This window comes from Polyodon spathula, chromosome 20 (assembly GCF_017654505.1).
Source record: "Polyodon spathula isolate WHYD16114869_AA chromosome 20, ASM1765450v1, whole genome shotgun sequence".
NCBI lineage: Eukaryota > Metazoa > Chordata > Actinopteri > Acipenseriformes > Polyodontidae > Polyodon > Polyodon spathula.
The window spans coordinates 16,946,799-16,973,594 of NC_054553.1; the positions used below are offsets into that span (position 1 = coordinate 16,946,799).

Consider the following 26,796-nt stretch of genomic DNA (forward strand, 5'->3'; position numbering starts at 1 on the left):
GCTACTTGTGCAGCTGTGTGAGTCTTCTTGTGAAGCTGTGTGAATCTGCTGTTAATGTGGAGCTGTGTGAATCGGCTCTCAATGTGAAGGTGTGTGAATCTGCTGTCAATGTGAAACTGTGAATCTGCAATCAATGTGAAGCTGTGTAAATCTGCTGTCAATGTGGAGCTGTGTGAATCTGCTCTTAATGTGGAGCTGTGTGAATCTGCTCTCAATGTGAAGCTGTGTGAATCTGCCCTTAATGTGGAGCTGTGTGAATCTGCTCTGAATGTGAAGCTGTGTGAATCTGCTCTCAATGTGAAACTGTGAATCTGCTCTTAATGTGAAGCTGTGTGAATCTGCTCTCACCGTGAAGCTTTGTGATTCTGCTCTCGATGTGAAGCTGTGTGAATCTGCTCTCGATGTGAAGCTGTGTGAATCTGCCCCTTGTGAAGCTGTGTGGTTGTGCTGCTTTGGTTCCTAATTGTAATCCTTTTCTGTTTCAGATTATCATTGCAGTTAGTCAGTTGATTGCAGACGTGGCACTGACTGGAGGCTCCAGGTTTCAGGAGTCTCTGTCCATTATTAACAATTTTGCCAACAGCGATAAAGCCATGAAGGTACCAAGCTTTACACAGAATGATACTACTAGATTACTAGATTGCACAGAAAATGTTGGCAGCACATTTGGCATGTGTTTATTAAGCAGCAGAATGATTATCTCCTGGCACCTGGGGTACAGCAGGTATTGGGGCTCATGCATACGTTGTACGTTTTTTAATAGACACTTACATCTTTGCCTATTTCTTGAGAACTGCTCACCAGCTTGTAATGAAACTTTGCAAGGGGGTGCCTTAGCAAAATTTAGGTCTAGTTTTCTTCCAGTAAGAAGGCTATTGTTCTGAATCAATATTGCTTTTTAAAGATTGGGACCTTTTTTCTCCTACAGGCAACAGCTTTTCCTTCAGAGGTGAAAGACCTCACTAAGAAAATCCGGACCGTGCTGATGGCTACAGCTCAGATGAAGGAGCACGAACGAGACCCAGAGATGCTGGTGGATCTGCAGTTCAGCCTGGCCAAGTCTTACGCCAGCACCCCCGAGCTCAGGAAGACCTGGCTCGAAAGCATGGCAAAGGTTCATGTGAAGAATGGAAATTTTTCTGAGGTACCATTTCAGAGTTGAGAGTACTGTAACTTGCAGGATTTGTAAATCCTTAACTCAGGACTAATTTAAAGATAGTTTCAATGCCTGTTTGGATTAATGATTCATTGAACTGTTTTAGCAGCCCAGAAAAAGTTTAATCAATGCCAAGCTTGGTTCAGTTTAACTGCTTCAACACCAAAGACCTATGAAAGGTCTATGAAAGAGAACTCAAAACTGCAGATAACTATATATATATATATATATATATATATATATATATATATATATATATATATATATATATATATATATACACACACACACACAATTTGGATGCTTTGAAACATGAGAACAAATAGGGGGTGGGGTAGGGTGTTTCTTATTTAGTTGAATTAGATGTTTCAATTTGAGAATAGACTCCACCCTTACTCAATGATGAGGAAAGCAGCTAGCCTCAAGGGGAAGGAAAGTGCAGCTTGCGATAATAATGCACAGGAGTGAAGCAACAAAATGCAGCTCACTATGGGAAGGACACGTCTGCAGTGTCCCATTCTACCAGTAGGTGGCACCATTAGCTTCAGGGATTAGTTAGTACTTAATAGAACATGAAGATTAAATGGGGGCTGGGGAGGAGGACTAGTGCTTACATAAGAAAGTTTACTAACAAGAGAAGGCCATTCAGCCCATCTTGCTCGGTTAGTTGTTAGTAGCTTATTGATCCCAGAATCTCATCAAACAGCTTCTTGAAGGATCCCAGGGTGTCAGCTTCAACAACATTACTGGGGAGTTGATTCCAGACCCTCAAGATTCTCTGTGTAAAAAATGCCTACTATTTTCTGTTCTGAATACCCCTTTGTCTAATCTCCATTTGTGACCCTTGGTCCTTGTTTCTTTTTTCAGGTCGAAAAAGTCTCTTGGGTCGATACTGTCAATACCTTTTAGAATTTTGAATGCTTGTATCAGATCACTGTGTAGTCTTCTTTGTTCAGATTGAATAAATTCAATTCTTTAAGCCTCTGTGCATGTGACATGCCTTAAACCCGGAATAATTCTAGTCGCTTTTCTTTGCACTCTTTCTAGAGCACCAATATCCTTTTTGTAGCAAGGTTACCAGAACTGAACACAATATTCAACATTACTTCCCTTGATTTAAATTAAACACTTTTCGCAATATATCCGAACAACTTGTTGGCCTTTTTTTATAGGTTTCCCACATTGTCTAGATGAAGACATTTCTGACTCAACATAAATTCCTAGGGCTTTTTCATAGATTCCTTCTTCAGTTTCAGTATCTCTCATATGATATTTATAATGCACATTTTTATTGTCTGCATGCAGTACCTTACACTGTTCTGTAATAAATGTAATGTGCCATGTGTCTGCCCAGTTCTGAATCTTGTCTAGATCATTTTGAATGACCTTTGCTGCTGCAACAGTGTTTGCCACTCCTTTGATTTTTGTGTCATCTGCAAATTTACCAAGTTTTCTTACTATACCAGAATCTAAATCATTAATGTAGATTAGGAATAGCAGAGGACCTAATACTGATCCCTGTGGTACTCCACTGGTTACCTCACTTCATTTTAAGGGTTCTCCTCTAATCAGTACTTTCTGTTTTCTACATGTTAACACTAGAACCGCTGGTCATTGTGACCCATTTTGAATTTAAAGTGTTAATTACTCATTCGTTGTAAATGGTATGTGAATGTCCATTTTTGATTTTTTCTAAATATATGAATTAAATGTCCTGATGGCATTTGATAGACAGAATCGCAAAAATGATAAAGTTATAAACAGTTCTACCTAGAACTGCCACGTGGTTCAATGTGACCCATGCATTACAATACATGTCTTTTTTTAAATATAATGTAAGATATTCTATTATTTGAGGTAGGATAACAACTTATATTCTTTTTTTATATTACTTTTAGAAAAAAAAAAAGGGTTTGCAGGTTTGTATTTACCAGTTTACACAATAGTGTCTAATGGCTCTGCGTCTGTTTACAGCACAGCTCCTGGATGCAGGCACAGTCAGCTGGCAGACGCGTACGCTCCTCCATAGCACAATGCATCTGTCAAACCGGAAGTAGTGTTATATTTTATTTTTATGTAGTATTAGAAACAATGATTTCGGTTTTATAGTTTTGTGTGTCCATATACCCATTTACACTCATTTATACCTACGCATATGTACATATCCGTTTCTTTTGAACTGTGTATTTTATTATATTTTTTCTCTGTTTATAGTCGTGTTTATGTGCTCATTATAAAAAAAAAGCATTTTATGTTTAATTTTACATTTAAATACATTGTTTCTGCGATGCAAATGTTAGATATGATGTTCATGAATGCAACTTTTCAGTTTTATAACAAAGCAGTTTAAAAAATGTATGGGTCAAAGTGACCCGCATGGCAGTTAGGTAGTTCGGAAATCCGGCAGTTCTAGTGTTAACCACTCCCTAATCCATGCACATGCATTTCCTTGTTTTCCTACTGCGTTCAGTTTGAGAATTAATCTTTTATGTGGGACTTTGTCAAAAAATTTCTGGAAATCTAATGAAACCTTGTCATGTGCTTTGCAATTATCCATTGTTGATGTTGCATCCTCAAAAAATGAAGCAGGTTAGTTAGACACAACCTCCCTTTTCTAAAACCATGCTGACTGTCTCCAAGGATATTATTACGATATAGGTAATTTTCCATTTTGGATCTTATTATAGTTTCCATAAGTTTACATATAATAGAAGTCAGGCTTATTGGTCTGTAGTTACCTGGTTCAGTTTTGTTTCCCTTTTTGTGGATCGGTATTACGTTTGCAATTCTCCAGTCTGTTGGTACAACCCCTGTGTCAAGAGACTGTTGCATGATCTTGGTTAGTGGTTTGTAAATAACTTCTTAAATTTACACTTGATATTTATTCAATTTGTTCTTTCCATTTCAGGCAGCAATGTGTTATGTCCATGCTGCAGCTCTGGTTGCAGAATACCTACACAGAAAAAGTAAGCATTCTGAATAATTCCTTTCTGACTGAATCAATTTGTACTGTACTCTGTGTTACTACAGTTGAATTCCTGCCACTCTGGTGTTACTTATAAAATCCTAATGTGTACTTTTGAAAATCTTTTTCAAAAGACACATTCATGTCAGGATTTTCACAACAAACTAAAGTTGTTTTTTTCTGATCTCAGACAAAATTAAGAATCAAGATTTTATGTTTGAATAAAAATACAATGTAAAATTCCTCAGTGTTGTTTAGTACATTCTTAGTTTATCTGGTAGTTTAGCCTAACTTGCACTGTGCTTTATCAGACACAGCAATCTGGTTTGATTACATTGCCAGAGGCTGATAAAAATCTGGGTTCCTGAACTTCCTTCCATCTTGAGACATGTGTGCTCATACTGCACATAAATACAATCAACATGTTACTATTCAGCAGGCTAGCAAGTTACAGTACAGTGTCAGCTCAACTTAATTTAACTCAGGAAACAAAACAGACACTGTTAAACAAATGAAGATTTCTTGAAAACCCCTTTCGCTCTCATATTTTTAACATATACAAGGGTTATGAACGATATAAGGCCCTGTGAAGGGCTGCCTGGAAATAAGCAGCCGGTACACACTGTGGTGGATTGATTTCCAGCACTTCAGTCACTAGAGAATTTGAATAGTTTTTTTTTATCAATTTGCATTTTCTATGAAAGTCCTGTTAGTCAGTATGTATACAATTCATCCCTTTATTACCTGTTCTTCTGCAGGTTGCCTTAATCTGAGAAAACATATTGGCAAATAAAAGTAAGACAAGGCAAGCCATTTTAGTGGTGAGTGCACCATTAACATAGGATCGAATACATGTGAATGAGAAAGGATTCAGTACTGAAAAATATCTGAAATATCTGTACTGGTCTCTTTGTTACTTTCACAGTATGCTGTGTCTTTGTAAATGCAGAATATTGACACAATTGCTTATAGTGAAGAAATACATGATTGAGGTGCAGGCGTATAATTCTAGTCTCTCATATTTTCCACTGTAAGTCTGTCTTTCCTGTCTGTATGTATGTATGTATGTAGTGCTTGAATTGAGGAGGAACAGAGGGGATCACCGTTCCCCTTGTTAACAGAAAGAAAACAATTGTTCCCCTTGATACAGTCAGGTGTTGAGGAGGACGGTCATAGTTTTTGTCCAGATGCATTAAGATTATCACATTTTTAAATAAAATACTTAACCAGCTGATCTCCATGGCCATTAGTCATAGTAGCTTTCTTTTACATAATCTAAAACAAGCATGGTGTGATGGACCATGTAGACTATTTTTTTTGTGTGTGTGCTTTTTTGCCCTCCCGCATGACATAATTTGACATGACATGGAGAGCCAAACGCACAGTATACAATCTGAAATGCCAAATAGAAAGAGAAAAGCTTTGTAAAGACCTTAGTTTTTTAAAATTAGAAAATAAAAAATTGAAAGGCAACAGTGAGAGTACAAAAACAGGTAAGAAAATTGGCCTTGGATTGGCACTGTAATTATTTAACATTTGTAAAATAATTAAATAAAGAGAGTGGGAAATAATGATATAATCAGTGTACCCACAGTTCTGAATTATTAAAGCAGTACAACGCCAATAACAAAGCTGCTTTAATATTGCTTTAAATAAAATATTCTGCCTTTCAAAACAATTTGTATTTATAGACATTTAATAAATATATTTTCAAAAACGGTTCGTCAGTAATTAACCCTATGTAATTGAATGCCAAGAGGAAAACCTATTTGTAAGTTTTTAAATCGGTAATTTCATAAGAATATATATATTTTGTTAATATGACATTTTAAATACTGAGCTGAGGGCATTCATTTCCGTATTCCAGTTTTGTAGGGTGGACAATCTGGTTTATATAGATTGAAAAATAATAATAATAAATTAATTAATTAATTAAAATGAGTTGCAATGATAAGCTTTACTCTAAATACAACATGTATTTTTATGCACCGAAATTCATGGGGTTTCCATGCAGGTTAATTTATACGTGACATGGTGATATGCATGCACGTTTGGGAGAATTACTCGGATAAATCAGGTTTGTGGAGGAAAAAAACGGCCAAAAAGAGGGATAGGGTGAATCTCATTTACTCGCGTAAATGACGAAACACACAGGAAATCCAGCGCCCAGTTTCGCATGGAAACCCGCATTTCATGTGTAAATGTTAATGAGCGTGTTTATACTTAACTATAAATATTGCAAGGTAGTAGGTCAGTCGTTACTGTGGATTCCAAGATGGCAGAAAGTAGTGGCTGATGTGCGATTTTATGGTTACAGTTTAGTTTTACTGTGTCTGGTCTCTCTTGTGGGTTTACAATTCTGTATAAAACCACTTACCATGAACTGCGTTATGCCCATGTTATAGTATTAATGCAGCTGTTTGAGAATACCCTTGCTGTTTAAATGTCTAACTGAATTAATTCCCATCCTTTTTTTGATCCCAACTATGTCCAAAGACAACTCGTGTCTGCCCTCCACGTTAGTAAATATAGTTGGTGAGCCAGATTGATCGCCCGAAACAGCGCAACAACATCTGCCGTGTAGATGCTCTCTCAGAACTGACCAAATAAAATTGCAAATGAATGTATTGACTGTGTTTTATTTGTCTGCATCATTAATATTTGACACAACAGTAAATCCAACACAATTTAAAAGGAGAGAATCTCTGACAGTACAAAACTCCTGAGATCACTCCTGTCCAATTGAAACTGGCGGCTGAGGTAACCTTCACAGTTGCCAAGTCTGTTTATAATAAGCAGAATTGGGCTTGTTTTTTAGTCGCTGGTTGGAACTTACATAAACACCCACTCTTAACATGGGTTCGCTTGTTTTGAAAGGCAGTGTCGCTTTTTTTTCCTTGTAAGCCTTGGCAACACTAGTAACCTTCCTCATCTGTCTCACAGCAGGCAGTGCCAATTTTGGGAATGAATTAATGCAGCACTTCAGTCCGTTTCATTAGCATCCACCACCTCCCTTTCAAGTGCCCACTACCCGTATTTGCCCAAGCGTGGTGTTGAATGCTTCCTCAGCAGCTGTCAGCCATCTGGACAGGTAGGGTTTCTAAACCAAGGTAGTACACGCAGCATCACCTGATCCCCTATATGCTGTATTGCCTGAATGAAATATATATATATATATATATATATATATATAGTGCCATATAAAATATATTTGCCCATGAAAAAGTATTTGCCCCTATCTGATTTTCTGCATTTTTGCATATTTTTGACACTGAATGTTATCAGATCTTCAACCAAAATCTAATATTAGATAAAAGGGACCCTGAGTGAACAAATAACACATAATTTGGATACTTATTTCATTTATTTATTAAAGAAAGTTATGCAACACCCAATGCCCCCGTGTGAAAAAGTAATCACCCCCTTAGACTCAATAACTGGTTACGCCACCTTTAGCAGCAATAACTGCAACCAAACGCTTCCTGTAGTTATTGATCAGTCTCTCGGGGTTTTGGCCCACTCCTTCATGCAGAACTGCTTCAGCTCAGTGACATTTATGGGTTTTTGAGCATAAACTGCTCATTTCAGGTCCTGCCACAACATCTCAATGGGGTTTAGGTCTGGACTTTGACTAGGCCATTCCAAAACATTAAATTTCTTGTTCTTCAACCATTCTGATGTAGTCTTGCTTGTGTGTTCCGGATCATTGTCTTGCTGCATGACCCAGATGCACTTCAGCTTCAGCTCACGGACGAATGGCTGACATTCTCCTATAGAATTGTCTGATACAGAGCAGAATTCATGGTTCCTACAGTGATGGCAAGTCGCCCAGGTCCTGATGCAGCAAAGCATCCCCAAATCATGACATTACCACCACCATGCTTGACCGTTGATATGAGGTTCTTACTGTGGAATGCAGTGTTTGGTTTTCGCCAAACATAATGGGGCCCATGTTGGCCAAAAAGTTCCACTTTTGGCTCATCTGTCCATAGAAAATTGTTCCAGAACTCTTGAGGATCATCCAGGTGCTTTTTGGCAAACTTGATATGAGCATTCATGTTCTTCTTAGTGAGCAGTGGTTTCCGCCTTGCTACTCTGCCATGAATCCCATTTTTGCACAGTGTCTTTCTGATGGTGGAGTCATGAACACGACCTTAGCTGAGGCGAGAGAGGCCTGCACGTCCCTGGATGTTGTTCTATGGTTCTTTGTGACTTCCTGGACTTTTTTATGCCTTGCTCTTGGAGAGATTTTGACAGGATGGCCACTCCTGGGAAGATTCAATACTGTCCCAAACTTTCTCCATTTGGACAATATGACTCTGACTGTGGTTTGGTGGAGCCCCAGAGCCTTAGAAATTACTTTGTAACCCTTTCCAGACTGATAGGCTTCAACAAGATTTTTCTAGAGGTCTTCAGAAATTTCTTTTGATCGAGGCATGATGTGCCTCTAGAACCTGTGTGCTGACAACTTCACTCTGATGGTAAGGGCCAAAGTTAGTCATATTTACATTGGGCAGGGCTGGCCCAAATCAGGCCTGATTGTTAACCAAATTATTCAAACAGCTGACCCTAATTATCCCTTTAATTGGGTTGCGTTAACTCGGGGGGCAATAACTTTTTCACACCTGAAGAGTGCATGTTTGATTAACTTGCACCCCAAACAAATGAAAGAAGCACCAAACTTTGGTGTTTTTTTTCTCTCAGACTCCCTCTATATACTGCTACAACCCACAAAAAGATCTGACCAAATTCAATGTGAAAAATTTGCAAAAATGCAGAAAATCAGACAATGGCAAATACTTTTTCACTGTACTGATATATATATATATATAAACATCTCCGCCGGTTTTCAGCTATGGTGATCTGCAATGCGTGTTGGTCAGCTTAATTTCATACTTCTGAGTTTATTTTTAATTAATGAGTCATAAGATACAATAATTGAAACAGTATTCACTACTAATGACATTTGAAAAACTATTTGGGCAACAGCAGTAAAACACATTATTAACCAGCCAGGCACAAGGGATTTTGCTTTATTGCAGCAGCTTAGATTCACTCGTGTACCAGTTATCTGCGCATAGAAACCACATTTTCACAAAACTTCACTACAAAAACAGTACGAGTACTTTATGCATAGCTAATTTACATATAAACCCCCACCGTTTCCATTAATTTGCATGACATCGGGTGAAAAGCCTGGTTTACTCGAGTAAAATAAATTGAGCGAATGGAAACCCAAAAAGGCATTTTACACGAGACATTTTTGTCATGTAAATGTCTCGAGTTAAAAAAAAAACTTACATGGATACCCCATGATTGATGGGAGGGCGCATCATTGCCGCCTGTTAACCAAAAATTTGCTTTACAACTTGACATTTTAATGTCTCAGGTTACATCCACTTTGTCATAGGGCTCTATACTCAAACTGTTACCCATAAATTCGGTGCTACCATTATTTTTTTTGAAGGCTATAAACCTCCACATAAGCTGTCAAACAATGATTTAATCATAAACAGCATCTATAAAATAAACCATATGCACTGTGACTTACAGCATTCTTTTTTCTTTTATTTGTGTTCCTAATAATACAAAACAAATGCTTCAGAAATAGTGTCTGTAATAGTGGATTTGTTACATTTTTTGAGTAAAGCCCTGTGTGTCAGGAAAATTCTGTAATGTTTGCATTGAAATAACATTTTAATGGGCTTCAGCGTTACGCATCCAGTAAAGGCGCTCCACGTGGAGTGCAGGCTGCGCCCTATAGCCAGGGGATCGCTGGTTCAAGTCCGGTTTATAAGAACATAAGAACGTTTACAAACGAGAGGAGGCCATTCGGCCCATCTTGCTAGTTTGGTTGTTAGTAGCTTATTGATCCCAGAATCTCATCAAGCAGCTTCTTGAAGGATCCCAGGGTGTCAGCTTCAACAACATTACTGGAGAGTTGATTCCAGACCCTCACAATTCTCTGTGTAAAAAAGTACCTCCTATTTTCTGTTCTGAATGCCCCTTTGTCTAATCTCCATTTGTGACCCCTGGTCCTTGTTTCTTTTTTCAGGCTGAAAAAGTCCCTTGGGTCGACACTGTCAATACCTTTTAGAATTTTGAATGCTTGAATTAGGTCGCCAAGTAGTCTTCTTTGTTCAAGACTGAACAGATTCAATTCTTTTAGCCTGTCTGCATATGACATGCCTTTTAAACCTGGAATAATTCTGGTCGCTCGTCTTTGCACTCTTTCTAGAGCAGCAATATCTTTTTTACAGCGAGGTGACCAGAACTGCACACAATATTCAAGATGAAGACATTTCTGAGTCAACAAAAACTTCTAGGTCTTTTTCATAGATTCCTTCTCCAATTTCAGTATCTCCCTGTGATGAAGTGCCCGCCCCTGTGTGTATTTTTTGTTATATGTTGCGTGTTGTGTGTTTAATGTTGATGTATAGTCATTGGTACACGGGATATAAACGGGTCTGTGTAACACGAATGTTTAAAATGTATATTTGTATTTAGGCACGAGGATTACACAGCACTTCACGTGCAAATAAAATGTAATATGTGAGCACGGGGAATTGCACTTTATTAATTCACGTGCAGTTGTACCGTGACTCCAATTGAATGATTGACTAGCAGTCGAGTCTCGCTACAGCTGCATAAAAGCAGCATGTTTTCACGTACTAGGGGTTGTGTGTTCGGTGAGTAGAGAACAGGATTGGAGACGGAGGTAAAAATAATCTTAAGAATAATAATAATCGTTGAAAAGAAGCTCACCATGTTTTGTCTGTATAGTCCATTTTGTTTGTCTGTTTATTTTGGCTACCAGTGTTGTCCCCTGTGTTTTTGTATGTTACAACCTTTTTATTTTGCTGTTCTGTTTATTTATTAAATGCTGAGCAAGACCAAAAAATCAAGCAGGTTAGTTAAACCATGTTGACTGTTTCCCACAATACTGTTACCATATAGGTAATTTTCCATTATAGTTTCCAAAAGTTTACATACAATAGAGGTCAGGCTTATTGGTCTGTAGTTACCCGGTTTGGTTTTGTTTCCCTTTTTGTGGATCAGTATTACATTTGCAATTCTCCAGTCTGTTGGTACAACCTGTGTCAAGAGACAGCTGCATGATCTTGGTTAGTGGTTTGTAAATAACTTCTTTCATTTCTTTGAGTACTATTGGGAGGATCTCATCCAGCCCAGGGGATTTGTTTATTTTAAGAGCTCCTAGTCCCTTTAACACTTCTTCCCCGGTTAAGCTAAAGTTATTTAAAACTCGGTTCACTGCACACCAGCGACACCTGTAGACAATAGACCATTTTATTATCCATTAAGGTCCCTATATGATAGTAAGGCTTTTTAAATATTACAGTGCATATTTGGTAGTGATTTTTTTATAGTATTAAACAACAATTTGTTTGCTTTTCTACATTGTTTAAGTTTAATACTAGTTAGGGTTTTTTAAAACCCATAGAATTTTCACATTGTAGCATGCACTGAGGTAGGCAGCAGCAGTGCTGGTAGGTGAAGCACTGTAATCACACACAGAGACATAAGCCTGATATACGCTCCTTGCAAAGGACCAAGCTCTTTTGTACAGCAGTATCGGTGCTATGCTTTAGTGTGAGAGGTCCCGGGCTCACGTCTGCTCTTGCCTGTATGTGGATTGCCTCGCCTTTTGTGATGCACCTGTCTGCGTTAACCAAGATCACTACAATATTGACTGTATAATTTCAATAAAAGAGAAATAATCAGATAGCATATTTCACATCAAATGATTGCTCAGCTCCCCTTAAATGTTTTTATTTCTTTTTTGCCGTTGTAATCACTAATACTTTTATTAATCATTTAAGCAGTAACAGAAGAGACTCAGTCAGAAACAAGGCTTGTACCAGCTATGCCAGGTTCCAGGTCTTCGCAGACAAACATACCTAGTCAGGATTAATTCTTGACTCAGATTATACCTCATAACCTGATAACACAGCTGCTGAGGGTTATAAAACTGCAGGAGTGCCCGCCCCTGTGTGTATTTTCTGTTATACTTTGCGTGTTGTGTGTTTAATTTTGGTGTATAGTCATTGGTACACGGGATATAAACGGGTCTGTGTAACATGAGTGTTTAAAATGTATTTTTGTATTTAGGCACGAGGATTACACAGCACTTCACGTGCAGGTAAAATGTAATAATATGCGAGCACGAGGAATTGCACTTTATTAATTCACGTGCAGTTGTACTGAGACTCCAGTTGAGTGATTGATTACACCTTGTAATACAATTTTTGTTCCTGGGTAGTAAGTGTTATTTCCTAATTGCTTATGCCTCAAAAGTACAGAAAATGGCTATTATTCCCCACAAACTTTGCTTTTGTGACCAGGATAGTGATATTTCAAAATATCACTATTTCCAGTGGGAAAATGGGCAAATGCGTGTCTTTTCTTTCACATAAAGTCAGACAAAAACAACATATGAATCCAAATTAACATGTATTTATACTAAAGTAATACAAACATGACTACAAAAGATTTAGAAGTGATTAGTTTTTTGAGATTTACAATTATACTGTATTTACACCAAACTCCACCTCTCTTGTTGTTTTATTTCCTGGCTGTGGTCTGACGCCACCCACTCCGGCCGTCATTGTGACAAGGACACACAAGAATTTCCAGAATGTTGGACACAAAACCAGTTTTTAGAAGAAAAGAAAAGACATAACCTTGGCTAATTTCTGCTTGAAAAAGAAGATAGGATGTACAGTTTTTGCAAATTTACAGTCATTGGGCACAAGCTCCTGTAAACCCATTCACCTCTCTGATGAATGGGCAAGAGCTGCAGTTAGCTATCATGGGAACACCAAAGAAAGAAGGCAGATGTCTTTGAAGAAAAAAATCTTTAAACACAGGAATTCTGTGTCTCACAAGGAAGCTAAGAGAATTATGCAACAGGCCAAAGAAAAAATAATTGAAATGCTTGCTGCAGAAAAGTAAACAACAGATAGTGTTTCGAACCGTTTACAAGATTGTAAAATCATGAAGGCCATTTACGGACTTGCCTACTGACATTAATTTGCAAGTTTTATGGCCTTGATATTGATACGTCATGTGAAATTATTTCTCATCATATTGCCAATGAAATGAGGAAAAAACTTGCAGAAAGTGTTATAAAGCGTCTACTACAGTCAGTAAAAAGTATGTTACCTTTCAAGTAGGGAATATTAACCATTACAAAATGGGTGTTTCCCTTTAAGACACCCAAACTGAAAACTCTATTTCAAACATTCTCGCTAGAGCAGGGTGGCGCTGCTGAGACTCCCCCCCGCAACCATAAAACAGCAGTGACCTCTACAGTCACCGCCAGTTTCTTTTTTCAGCCAAGCTGATTACTCCTGAGACAGATAAGTGTATCTTTTTTTCTCTCCATATACCTTGTTAGTGCTTTAACTCATTTTTAAGTGCTATATACAGTGCCTTGCAAAAGTATTCAGACCCTCTCACAGTTTTCACATTTTGTTGCTTTAAAGCTTGCAGTCATGAGACTTTGAAGTAGGAATTAATATGTGTTATATACACAACCTACTCCACGCATTCAAAGCAAAAACAAAAATAAGTAAATAGATAATTAATATGAAATAAAAATGGAAAAGTTATGATTGCATAAATATTCAACCCTTTGCTGTGGCAAACCTAAGTTAATTTAGGTGCACAAAATGACCTTAACAAGCCATGGAATTAGTTGAATGGCCTCTGTCTGTGTGCAATATTAGTGGTTCTCATGATTTCAGAATAAAAACACCTGCCTCTGTGAGGGTCAAAGCAAGTCAGTGATAAAGTCATTGAAAAGCACAGATCAGAAAAAAATATTGAAGTGTCTGAATATCCCTGTGAGCACAGTCTACTCAATCATCAAGAAATGGAAGGTGCATTATACCACTCAGACACTGGCTAGACCAGGCCGTCCCTCCAAACTGAGCAGCCGGGCAAGGAGTAAACTGGTGAGGGATGCCACTGTGAGGCCAATGACAACTTTGAAAGAGAGTTTCAATAGCTGAGATGGTTGAAATTGTGCATCAGTCATCAATATCCAGAACACTTCACAAAAGTGGCCTGTATGGCAGAATGGCAAGAAGTAAGCCTTTACTAAAAATAAGTCATCTCAAAGCCTGCATGGAGTTTGCAACAAAGCACCTGTGATCCTGCAAAAATGTGGCAAAAGGTGTTGTGGTCAGACGAGACCAAATTGGAGCTTTTTGGTCTAAATGCCAAGCGTTATGTTTGGTGCAGACCCAACACAGCACATCTCCAGGTCAACACCATCTCTACAGTCAAGCACGGTGATGGCAGCATCATGCTATTGGGATGCTTCTCCTCATCAGGGACTGGAAAGCTTGTTAGGATTGAAGGAAAAATGGATGGAGCAAAGTATATGCAAATACTAGAGGAAAATCTGTTTCAGTCTGCTAAAGACTTAAAACTGGCAAAAATGTTCCTTTCAGTAGGAGAATGATCCAGTGCACAAGGCCAAAGCTACACTGGATTGGCTTAAGAATAAGAAAGTGAATGTCCTTGAGTGGATCAGTCAAAGTCCTGACTTGAATCCTACTGAGGATCTGTGGAAAGACTTGAAAACTGCTGCCCATAAGCGATCCCCAACCAACTTGAGAGAGCTTGAGCAAATTTGCCAAGAAGAATGAGCACAAATGGCACCAAGCCGGTGTGCAAAGTTGGTAGAGACTTACCCAAAAAGACTTGCGGCTGTAATCGCTGCCATGGTGCTTCCACCAAATATTGAGTTGATGGGTCTGAATACTTATGCAATCAACATATTTCAGTTTTTTCTCTTTATTTTTTGCTAACATTTACTGTAACTTATCTTACCCTTAGAAGTCTTCAGTTTGAGCGTTCAAGTTTTGAATAAAATATTAAGTTTAAAAAAATGTGTATGCATGTGTGGCAAAGTGCCCCGCCCCTGGGCTATTTATTTGTGTTGTATGTTACGTGTGGTGTGTTAATGTTGGTGTATATTCATTGGTACACAGGATATAAATGGGTCTGTGTAACAAGAGTTTTGTTTAAAATGTATATTTGTATTTAGGCACAAGGATTGCACAGCACTTCACATGCAGGTAAATTGCAATAATATGCGAGCATGGAGAATTGCACTTTATTAATTCACATGCAGTTGTACAGAGAATCCAATTGAATGAATGATTAGCAGTCAAGTCTCGGTACAGCTGCATAAAAGCAGCATGTTTTCACTCACTCGGGGTTGTGTGTTCGGTGAGTGGAGAACAGGTGTGGAGAGGAGAGAATTTAAAACTATAAACGTAAATATATAACCATTGTTTTGACTCACCTTGTTTGTCTGTTAATCCACTGTTTGTTTAAGTGTTAGTCCGTTTTGTTTGTCTATTTTGGTGTGAAGTGCCATGTCCTGTTTTTTGTACTGTTATTTTATAATAATAAACCGCGCAGCAGCTCATCCATTTATTATTTCATCTCGCAGTACTGTGTGTTTCCTCTGGCTTTTCTGTTTTTTATTCCTACAGAGAGGGAAAAAAATAAAAATAATCCAGAGAAACTTGTAGGCTTTCCTGCTAGCAGCGCATTGCTATTACAAAGGGTTATTTCAAGCAGGCTCTTTCTATTTTTGTTCTGAATTTAGAATTAACCAGTGGCTGACTCTCAGGTGGGCACCTGTGGCAGGCTGGCGAGTGGAAAGAGGCCCAGAGACAGACTGCAGTTCAAAAAAATAACTATTTTATTATAAATAAACACAAAAATGAAAGGGCACAAGGGCCAAAACAAATTTAAACACAAAAAGAAAGACGAAAAGCAAAACTTACAAAAATAACCATTTCCAGGCTGGGCAATGCCTTCACTGGATTCAAACTTTCCAAAAAACCAACCTGCTTCCTCAGCTCCCTCTTTCTCAAATGAGAAGCAGAGGCCTCCTTTTATGTCAGGTGGCTGGGAACTGATTGATCGTTAATTAACCTAATCAACCCCAGCCACCTGAACATAATAAACCCAGGCAGGTAGGGGAAATTAACCCCATCCCTGCCAGTTTAAAAAGGGCAGAGCTTTGCTCTGCCACAGCACCCCTGTTGATTCACCACATACAGTAACTGCTATTCATTGCCACCTGATCCCTAGGGATCGAGGTTACTGTTTCGGTGCAGGCTACTGTGTTGATTGTGTTTGCACTGACTACGCACTTTAGCCAGTGGCTGACTTGCAGGTGGGCACTCCTGAGGCAACAACAGTACAGTTATACTGTACATTGCTTGTTTTTTGCATAATGCCAGGATTATTTTCCTGGGACACTTGCAAATCTAACCTGTCTGTCTAGTACCAGGTAGGCCTTGTTGACAGTCCAGTTACTGTCTTAATGGTACATTGGTACAGTTTTACTGTACACTGCTTGTTGTTTGCATAATGCCAGGATTTTATCCCTGTGACACATGCAAAGCCAGCCTGCTTGTCTAGTACCAAGCAGGCCTTGATGGCAGTCCAGTTACTGTCATAACAAGCTGAGGCAGCAATGGTACATTCTTTTGTGCATTGTTTGCTATTTGCATGATGCTGGGTTTTTATCCCGGTGACACAATCAAAGCCAGCCTGCCTGTCTAGTACCAAGCAGGCGTGGTTGACAGTCCAGTTACTGTTTTTTAACAAACTGAACCAGCAACTGTACATTTCTTCTGTGCAATGCTTGTTATTTGCATTATGCCTGGGTCTTATCCCCGTGACATGCAAACCAGCCTGCCTACCTAGTAACAATCAGGCCTTATTGACAGTCCAGTTACTGTCTAGCACACTGAGGCAGCAGTGTACATGTTACTATGCAGTGCTATTGCATTCTACGTGGATTTTATCCTGGTGACACCTGCAAAGCCATCCTACCTGTCTATTTCCAGCAAACCACTTTCTACTCTTCTCCAAGGCTCACTGTGTCTCTAGGAGCTGTAGTTTTCGTCTGAGGATGTGGAGCCAGATAACACATCCCCTGCAGTTAAGCTCTCTCTATATGGCTGATCTTATAAGAACATAAGAAAGTTTACAAACGAGAGGAGGCCATTGTCTTGCTCGTTTGGTTGTTAGTAGCTTATTGATCCCAAAATCAAGCAGCTTCTTGAAGGATCCCAGGGTGTCAGCTTCAACAACATTACTGGGGAGTTGATTCCAGACCCTCACAATTCTCTGTGTAAAAAAGTGTCTCCTATTTTCTGTTCTGAATGCCCCTTTTTCTAATGTGACCCCTGGTCCTTGTTTCTTTTTTCAGGCTGAAAAAGTCCCTTGGGTCGACACTGTCAATACCTTTTAGAATTTTGAATGCTTGAATTAGGTCGCCACGTAGTCTTCTTTGTTCAAGACTGAACAGATTCAATTCTTTTAGCCTGTCTGCATATGACATGCCTTTTAAGCCCGGAATAATTCTGGTCGCTCTTCTTTGCACTCTTTCTAGAGCAGCAATATCTTTTTTATAGCGAGGTGACCAGAACTGCACACAATATTCAAGATGAGGTCTTACAAGTGCATTGTACAGTTTTAACATTACTTCCCTTGATTTAAATTCAACACTTTTCACAATGTATCCGAGTATCTTGTTAGCCTTTTTTATAGCTTCCCCACATTGCCTAGATGAAGACATTTCTGCTTTTATGCCGTTGTCTTAGGAAATAAGTTGATCAAGCTCAAGAATTTAATGGGGGTTCCATTGTTTCTAATGTTTACAAGCTTAGGCTGGGAAATAAGTAGCTCGAGCCCAGGAAATAATTTGTTTGGACATATTACCAAACATTAAGTAATTTAAAATGAATTTTGTAAGAATAATTTATATTAATAAGTAGTATATTTGACAGTATGATGCTAGATAAGGGAATGTGAATATAGCTGTAATATATATTAGCACAAATGCATCATTGAAAATGAAATTTGTAAGTAGCCTGTGATATTAGTGTGTATTTCTGTTTGTGTAACCAACGTTAACTAGCATTTCTGGAGGTGTTCTTGTTTTGGGAAGCGCACTGCTGTATGGACAGGTATACGAGCCAAAAGTTAAGCATGAGTTCCATGCTGCGATTACTAACTAGGCCACGGTGCACATCAATCACTTGAAAAGTGTTGCTTATACATTATTATTATTATTATTATTATTATTATTATTATTATTATTATATTATTATTATTATTTTGTATTATGTGCTTTGTTGTTTCATTTAATTTTACATACAGTACTTTGTATAATTAGGACAGAAAACAAACAGGAGACTGGTTATCATCATGCATGCATTTCAATTACAAGTTTGGAAAGAAACAATACATTAATTAGTTAAAAACTAAAGAACTAACGTCTTTGCTAAACCATGGTAAATACCTGTAGCTCAATACCAACCAAGGTAGCTATTGTAAGAAATAGAGATCATACAGTATATGTAAGCTACTGTATATTACATGATTTTAAAAATGGTACATTCCTGTAGTGCAAGAACCATGTAAGACATATAACGAGCAATCATATCTACCTAGGCATACGTTTTTCATTTCTGTATTTGTCCTATCTACAGAGGATTTCACAGGATCCTTTTTAACATAGTATAACTCTTATCTCTTAGTAATACGATATATTACTGCAAGGAATACAATTGTCATGTTTACGAAGAATATGGCATTTATGTTAATGTATTGTGTGCAAACAACATGAGAGATTTGTTTAATTCCCAGCCTGAGTACACGACACAAGTCCTTTCTAAAAAAAACTTTCGTCTGGCTATTTGTGGTTATTTTCTTCACCCTATCCTAATCTAAAGACCACAACCCTAAACCTAGAACCTTTTTTAAATAAACACAATTGTATGTGTAACACTAAATGTTAATGCTTAAGACATGCAGACAAAACAATGTACTGTATATGCTATTTATTTATTCTTTTAACTGGCAGTGGTAGGCCTACGTTTTGCCACGTCTAAAGTTAAAGCTATACTAATATTAAAATGTAAAACTACATCCTTGTCATACTAATATTTCGGTTGCAGCGTGTCATTAGATTATACTACTGAAACATTTCAATTCTGATTAAAGATTGACAACATTTTGATGTGTAAAATCATTTAATATAGAAATAAATCTCCACCATCACACATAAACTACATCTGACTGACAAACATAAAAAGACGGGTTTAAAACAATTTACCATATAAAGAGTCGTCGTTCACACATTTTAAAGTTCATACGAAAACACCAACATGCACAGTCTTGCAAATAAAATGGTCAGATCAAAATAAAAAGCCATCCAGTGAACCTCCCCTTTAATGAAACTGTTGCCCCGCCTTACTTTTGCCTACTTTTGCATTACTGCGCTTGCATAATCAACTTATTTCCCGGTCAACTTATTTCCTACGACACCATTGATAAAAAGGACCACAGCGTTCTTGCAGGTACCCTGGTCTACAAAGGGTCTGCCCTGTTGCATTACTGTACAGTGGCATTACTGCTTGGGCAGACGACCCCTTGTGGGCAACGATAGTGCTGTACACTACTCTACCAACAGTGTAACCTCAGACTAATCCTCGACCTCAGGCAGGTGAATTTGTTCTGAGCCAAAGGAGGGAAGGCCAGGCAATTGGTTCACAAAGGAGACCATACCACCCTAGAAACTGGTGCACAAGTACCTGTGGTTCGCTTTTAGAGAACAGCGTACGAGTTCAAGTTTTGCCGTTTGGCCTCTCTCTAGTTCCCCATGGCTTTCGAGGTGCAGGGCCACTTTGACTCAAAGGTGTCACGGATCGGAAGAGCAGAGATAGATATTCCCTCCCAGGAATAGATACATTGTCCCCGCTGGTTCTCCATAATAGGAGCAGGGGACCTGCTGGCGATAAATGCCTTGGCTATGCTCCTGGAGAAATGGAGAAATCTCACTGGACTGGGCAAGGGTGCTATTAGTAGCTCCTTACTGTCCAGGAGTGTGGTTTTCCAGTTCTGATGTATCTACAAATTGGCCAGCCGTGGAGCCTGCCCGAACGTCACGGCCAGCTCTGGATCTGGCCCCTGAGCAGCAGTATTTGAGCTGTCTGAGGTTATCAAACAGGGTGATTGACACCCTACAAAACACCAGGGCAGCCTCTACTCATTCCCAGTATGGTTACCCAGTGGGGTGTGTTTCAGACACGGTGTTTTGACTTGTGGGTTTAATCCCACAATATGCCTTATGGCAGTTATGCTGCAATTTTTACAGGAACTTTTCAATGAGGAGAAATCCCCCTCTACACTAAAGTTCTATTTGGCAGCCATTTCAATGTGCCATGTAAAAATTGATTCAGTCTCTCCAGGAGCTCATTTCCTGGCGGGGAAATTTTTGTAAAGGTGCCTGGCGACTTAAGCCACCGATGAAGGACTTAGTTCCTCGTTGGAGGCTAAATGTAGTACTTTACGTACTGAAAAAACCTCCATTATAGCCCTTGCATTTAGCTGGGCTAAAATTTTTGTCTTTCAGGACAGATTTCTTGTTTGCAATCACCTCCGCTAAGCGGAGGAGTAAAATGCAGGCATTCTCTGTATCAAAACCTGTCGAATTTTTTTCAGAGGCCAGAACGAAGGTCACCATACTAACCCAGCTTTCCTGCCAAAGACCATCTCGGTTTTCCGAATTAATCAGTCGGAGGAATTGGAGGCTTCCATCCCCCTCTTTTCTCCATATGCTTTCTCCAGTGCAGGTGTTAGCATATTATGCGGAGAGGACTAAAAGCTGGAGGAAGTCAGAAACAACTGTTTGTTACGGGACTAAGTCTCAGAGACAGGCTCTGTCTAAACAGCATCTATAAAAATGCATAACAGACGCAATACAGACTGCGTATGAACTGACCAATCTGCCCCCGCCATTCAGGAAATATGCAGTGCAGTGATTTGGGCTTCATACCATACGTTTGCCAGGTTCTATCGGCTGAGTCCTGTATGGGCACGAGATTACTGAGGGTGGCTTCCAGTCTACCCTTTGGCAGTTTCAGTTACTGGAATATTGTTTATAGCAAAAAGCGGCTTATGGCTAGCTTTTCAGGTCAGTGTTGTATACCATATCCTTGTGACCGATTGGGTATGCTCACCCATTTTGTAATGGTTAATATTCCCTATTTGAAAAGGAACGTTGGGTTATCATTTGAAATAGGAGTTTTAACCATTAACGTCAGGGTCACAGCGTTCATAGTCATAATCTTGAAGAAAATGATGATGATTGTAGGGCTCGCTGCAATTTTATGGTTGCGGGGCGGGAGCGAGAATCTTTGGTATAGAGTTTTCAGTTCAGTGTCTTAAAGGGAAACACCCATATTTTTAATGGTTAATATCCTGCAGGCAATGCACCAGCCTTGGTCCTCCAGACCACTGAGGACCTCCAGCTTCGTGCAGCCATCTCTCCAGCCATCTTTTTTTTTTTTTTGCGGAAACTGCGGATCCTGCTCTGGTCTGCTTCTAGGAGGTGCTGGTAGTCCCGGTTCTGACACTGTGTGTCACAAAGACGGCCAGAGTGGGGGACGTCAGAACGTTTAATGAGTTAACAGAACAGAAAATAAAAAGGTTGTAACAAACAAAAACACAGGACATGGCACATTCGACAAAACAAACAGACAAACAAAACGGACTACACAAACAAACACGGTGAACTTCTGTTTTATTTTACGTTATTATTTGTATTATTACCGCCGTCTCCAATCCCGTTCTCCACTCACCGAACACACAACCCCGAATGAGTGTAAATATGCAGCTTTTATGCAGCTGAACTGAGACTCGATTGCTAATCAATCATTCAATTGGAGTCGTGGTACAACTGCACGTGAATTAATAAAGTGCAATTCCCTGTGCTCACATATTATTCGTGCCTAAATACAAATATACATTTTAAACACTTGTGTTATACAGACCCATTTATATCCTGTGTACCAATGACTGTATACCAACATTAACATATAACACAAAATACACACAGGGGTGGACACTTTGCCACACTCTGGAAACGTCCAAAACAGATGGGTTGCTTGCCTTCCATGTTGACCCAGTCTCTCAGAAGTACAGTTGACTATGAGATGTTTATAGAGAACATTAAAATCTTTTATTTTCTGTCTGATTAAATAAACCGAGCAGCAGCACATTTCATTCACCAGTTCACCTACAGAGCTGTGTTCATTTCTGGTCTGACGTCATCACACACGTCATCCTGTCATAGGCCAGTACACAACAAATTGGCCCGTGTTAAATTAGCTCTGTAGGAGTGTGGCAGAGTGGTTAGCAATGTGTAGGTGCAGGTGCTCAATAAACAGACAGACAATTCTAATCCTGGTTCAATGTTGTTTAATGGTTTTTAAATCCAATGGCCTGAAGGCAAACAGCAATAAACAGTAAATAATATATTAGAAATAATATAGCGGCGTGTATTGCTTATTTATAATCCGCGGGTTGGCTCTGGGATAATAACAGTCCTATTATTACACTATGTAACACAATTTTTGTTCCTGGATAGTAAGTGTTATTTTCTAATTGCTTATGCCTCAAAAGTATAGAAAATGGCTATTACTCCCCACAAACTTTGATTTTGTGACCAGGACAGTGATATTTTGAAATTTACCTATTTCCAATGAGAAAACGGGCGAATTTGTGTCTTTTCGTTCACATAAAATCAGTAAAAAACAACATATGAATCCAAATTAACATGTATTTATATTAAAGTAATGCAAAAATGACTACAAAAGATTTAGAAGTGAGTAGTTTTTCGAGAATCTGGAAAAACTACTCACTTCTAAATCTTTTGTAGTCATTTTTGTATTACTTTAATATAAATACATGTTAATTTGGATTCATATGTTGTTTTTTACTGACTTTATGTGAACAAAAAGACACACATTTGCCAGTTTTCCCATTGGAAATGGTGATATTTTGAAATATCACTGTCCTGGTCACAAAAGCAAAGTTTGTGGGGAGTAATAGCCATTTTCTATACTTTTGAGGCTTAGGAAATAACACTTACTACCCAGGAACAAAAAAAAAAAAAAATTGTTACATGGTGTTATAATAGCTGTCTAAATAATAACAAACAAGTATAATTTAGCAATGACAATAAACAAAACAAACACTCACAGTATCCCAACACAATTTCGCTTTCAGTTATGTTGATTAACCTTTTACAAAGGAACAGATCAGATCACTACGTCCCCTTCAATACTGTCAACCATGACCCCTTGGTTAACAAGCACATCCGCTCCTCCAATCCGCTGATGCCATGCCGTTTCCTGTCTGGGTCATTGATTTAGTGTACCGTAGCTCCGTCCACTTTCTAGATAACTGACTTCCACCTAACCCTGGGAATTAACCAGGGTACTCTGTTCCCTTTATGCAGCTGCCTTGCAGGTCAGGAGGCTGATCTAACACCAAAAATCATTCAATCTCTGTCACAAGTACATACTCAGCAAATAAGCTATCACTATGTGGTCATACAGGACAAAAATTGTTTTGAAAGCAATGGTGGTTTCTAATGTCACATGTGTGCTATGTATGCATTAGTGTTTAGGTATATACTGTGTGTCTTTAAATTGTCATAATTTTGCTTTATCTAGAATCCTTCGTGAGTGGTTTGTCTGCATTTAAGAACATCACCTTCAATATAGATGAGGAATCTGCAATGAAAGAGGATGCTGGAACACAAGATGTGTCTTACACAGAGGTAAGCTGGAGGCACTAATATTAAGGAGTGGGGTAGTGGGCAAGTCGGGGAAGTAATTATCTATTTATTTAATCACAGCATTAATCAAGCAGCCTACAACTGCAACATTAGTTCAGATCTCAAAGCCAGACTGCCACCCTCAGAAATCAAGCTGTGCAATGCAAGCAAACTTGAAACTTTACCCAGAGTGTCGTACCAAGTATCATGTGTAAAGCTGCATCCACGCTGGACATGAGCAAAGTCACGTAATGTCAGTCCACACCAGACCCTTGCTGGAAACGATCCAAAAGACTGGAAATAAATACAGGACCCCGCCCATGCATTCCTATTGGACATACTAGAGATGGACTGTCCCATTACAAAACAAGCCTTGTTTTGATAAAATATTATTAATAAAATAATAATAATAATAATAATAATAAAATAATAATAATAATAAACAACTTTATTTTGTATAGTACCCTTAAAAGCAGTCATCTCAAAAGATTACCACACTGACCTCCAGCAACTCTGCTGTAAAATAATGGTTGGACTTGTAAAATCTATAGGTCAGAGTTATTGAACATCCCATATATCCAACAGTTTTATTGCTATCATATGTTAGTAGTAATTGTACTGTTGTACTCATAGTATTATTATTTATTTCTTCATGGTACCAGTAGTAGTGCTGTAGTCTGATTTGAAGCCCGGTACATAGTAGTATAGTAGTATAGTTGAACTGATATTTTCAACAAAATAATTTTATTGCTATACATTTATATATATACAACTTACTGCAATCTCAGTTGTGTTTCTTTACAAATTCCTTCATTTACCCTTTTTATTAACTTATTAAAGTATTTTAAAGTGCAACATTATTATTATTATTATTATTATTATTATTATTATTATTATTATTATTATTATTATTATTATCTGTGTCATTATGCGCAAGTTACAACTTACCTTGTATTACTACCGATGCCGTTCTGCAAATCTATTTTTCCACTTTATCATAAACACTATTGAAGACTGTGGTGCATCAGATCATGGGTATAATTATACACAGAACAGGGTCGTGTGCCATATGGCAAGACGCAAGACTTTTATTTAGTTTTTCCTTTTAAAACAGTCCGATGAACAGATCATAATCTTCAAAACTATGAGCTTGGCAATGTTGGGATGTGTCACATAGAATACAAATGTGTTGCTGGCTTTGTTTTACAACGTATAGAATAGTAGGACCTCGATAATATTTTTTTTGTTTGGTGAATCTCTTTATGCATATGTTCACTTTATGTAAAGGCATTCTTCCTGTCACTGATTTGTGCCACAGAACAATTTAGTGAACAAAACGTTATTTATCATAAAAGCAAACAAACAAACCAAAACAAAATTGTGTGAATGCGGGACATTTTTTGGTTCTTTTTTAAAAGCCACCAAAAGTGCACATTTTTTATTTAAATGTTGGATATGTAGACTGCATGTATGGTCCGGTTTATTTTTGCTTATTAATAAATCTATTTTTATGCAACTTGCATAATCAGAAAGAAAATGTCTCTAAATGCACTCTCAAGCCACGACTACTGGTACTACATAAAATGATTAACTTGTTTTGAGGCGTGACATGTTTTGAAGCATGTTTTTGAGTGTCAAGGGTGTTAACCTTGCTTCTGATTGGTCAGTTTAAGTTCAGTCGTGCAAGGAAAAAAATAGGAACACTTTCTATTTTAGTGACTCAAAATGTTCTCAAAGCTACGTCGCTCGTATCGCTCGCTGCTGGTGTGGACACTCCCATTTGACTGCAGTGACTTATTCATTATTAGCTCATGTCCAGTGTGCTTGCAGCTTAAATGGGAAAATAATGTTTTCTTTAAACGTTTTTATTTCAAAACGCCACATTTGAAATCTTATGGATGTGCACGACACAAACACTTTCAGCTTGCTTCTGGAAATGGTAAGTCCCCTTTTCACAAGCTCTGCAGCAGAGGAAATGGAGAATGATTAGCACTGTAGAACTGTACGCTGAGTTTGTACCTCTGGGTGTTTGTGCTGATAATGCTGAGGCTTTCCCTCTACAGGAGGTGCTGGTGGAATTGCTGGAGCAGTGTGTAGACGGCCTGTGGAAAGCAGAACGCTATGAACTCATATCCGAGATCTCCAAGTTCATCATTCCGGTATATGAGAAGCGGCGAGAATTTGAAGTAATGTTTGTTTTTTTTAATCCCTTGACCAAGCTGGTCTTGTGATATTACTCCACTGCTTAAAAGAAAAGCTATTTGTAATGTAGAGTTGCTCTGAAATGTTCAAACTACTCATCAATGCATAACAGCATGAACCTATCCAGTAGAACCTGGTGCAATTATCCATTGTCGACGTTGCATTCTTAAAAACATCAGGCAGGTTAATTAGACACGATCTCCTGATCCACAGGCTAAAAGAGCATATCCTATTTGAGAAGCTAATGCACAGGCTGAAAGAGCATATCCTAGTTGATGCACAGGCTGAAAGAGCATATCCTATTTGAATCTGGTGCACAGGCTGAAAGAGCATATCATATTTGAATCTGATGCACAGGCTGAAAGAGCGTATCCTATTACAGTTCTTTGTGATTTCCCAGTGAACTCATTTGTAGGTTCTGGGTCAGATGGCCTGATGTATTATGGACAGACTGCATAAAACAAATGCAAATATTGTGCATTTATTGCACATACATTAGCCATAAAAATTAAATGAGGTCCACAGAATCCAAATGCTAGTCTCAGCAAAAAGATTGTATTAAAATTATCAATGTGTCAGTATTGAAAACAGATGTTGTTTTTCCTTTTTACAGCAAATGTTTTACAAGAGCAGCATAATAAGATTGATTAATTAATGATTGAATTAAACAGGGAAGCAGCTTACAGGTCATAAAAATTACCTGAAAATTGAATTTCTTGAATATCCAAGATACTTGCACAACACAATAAGAATTACTTATTGGAGTAATTAACTTAACTGGAGTTG

The 26,796-nt window shown here is 38.3% G+C and overlaps 1 protein-coding gene across 2 annotated transcripts in view; it reads left to right on the forward strand.

The window, feature by feature from the left end:
* dock11 (dedicator of cytokinesis 11) overlaps positions 1-26,796 on the forward strand; it is a 187,251-nt gene that overhangs the window by 133,165 nt on the left and 27,290 nt on the right. For both annotated transcript variants that reach the window (XM_041220293.1, XM_041220292.1), the window contains 5 exons: positions 486-599; positions 929-1,144; positions 4,065-4,122; positions 23,705-23,811; positions 25,872-25,994. In XM_041220293.1, coding sequence (XP_041076227.1) covers positions 486-599; positions 929-1,144; positions 4,065-4,122; positions 23,705-23,811; positions 25,872-25,994 — 618 coding nt within the window. The remainder of the gene's footprint in view (positions 1-485; positions 600-928; positions 1,145-4,064; positions 4,123-23,704; positions 23,812-25,871; positions 25,995-26,796) is intronic.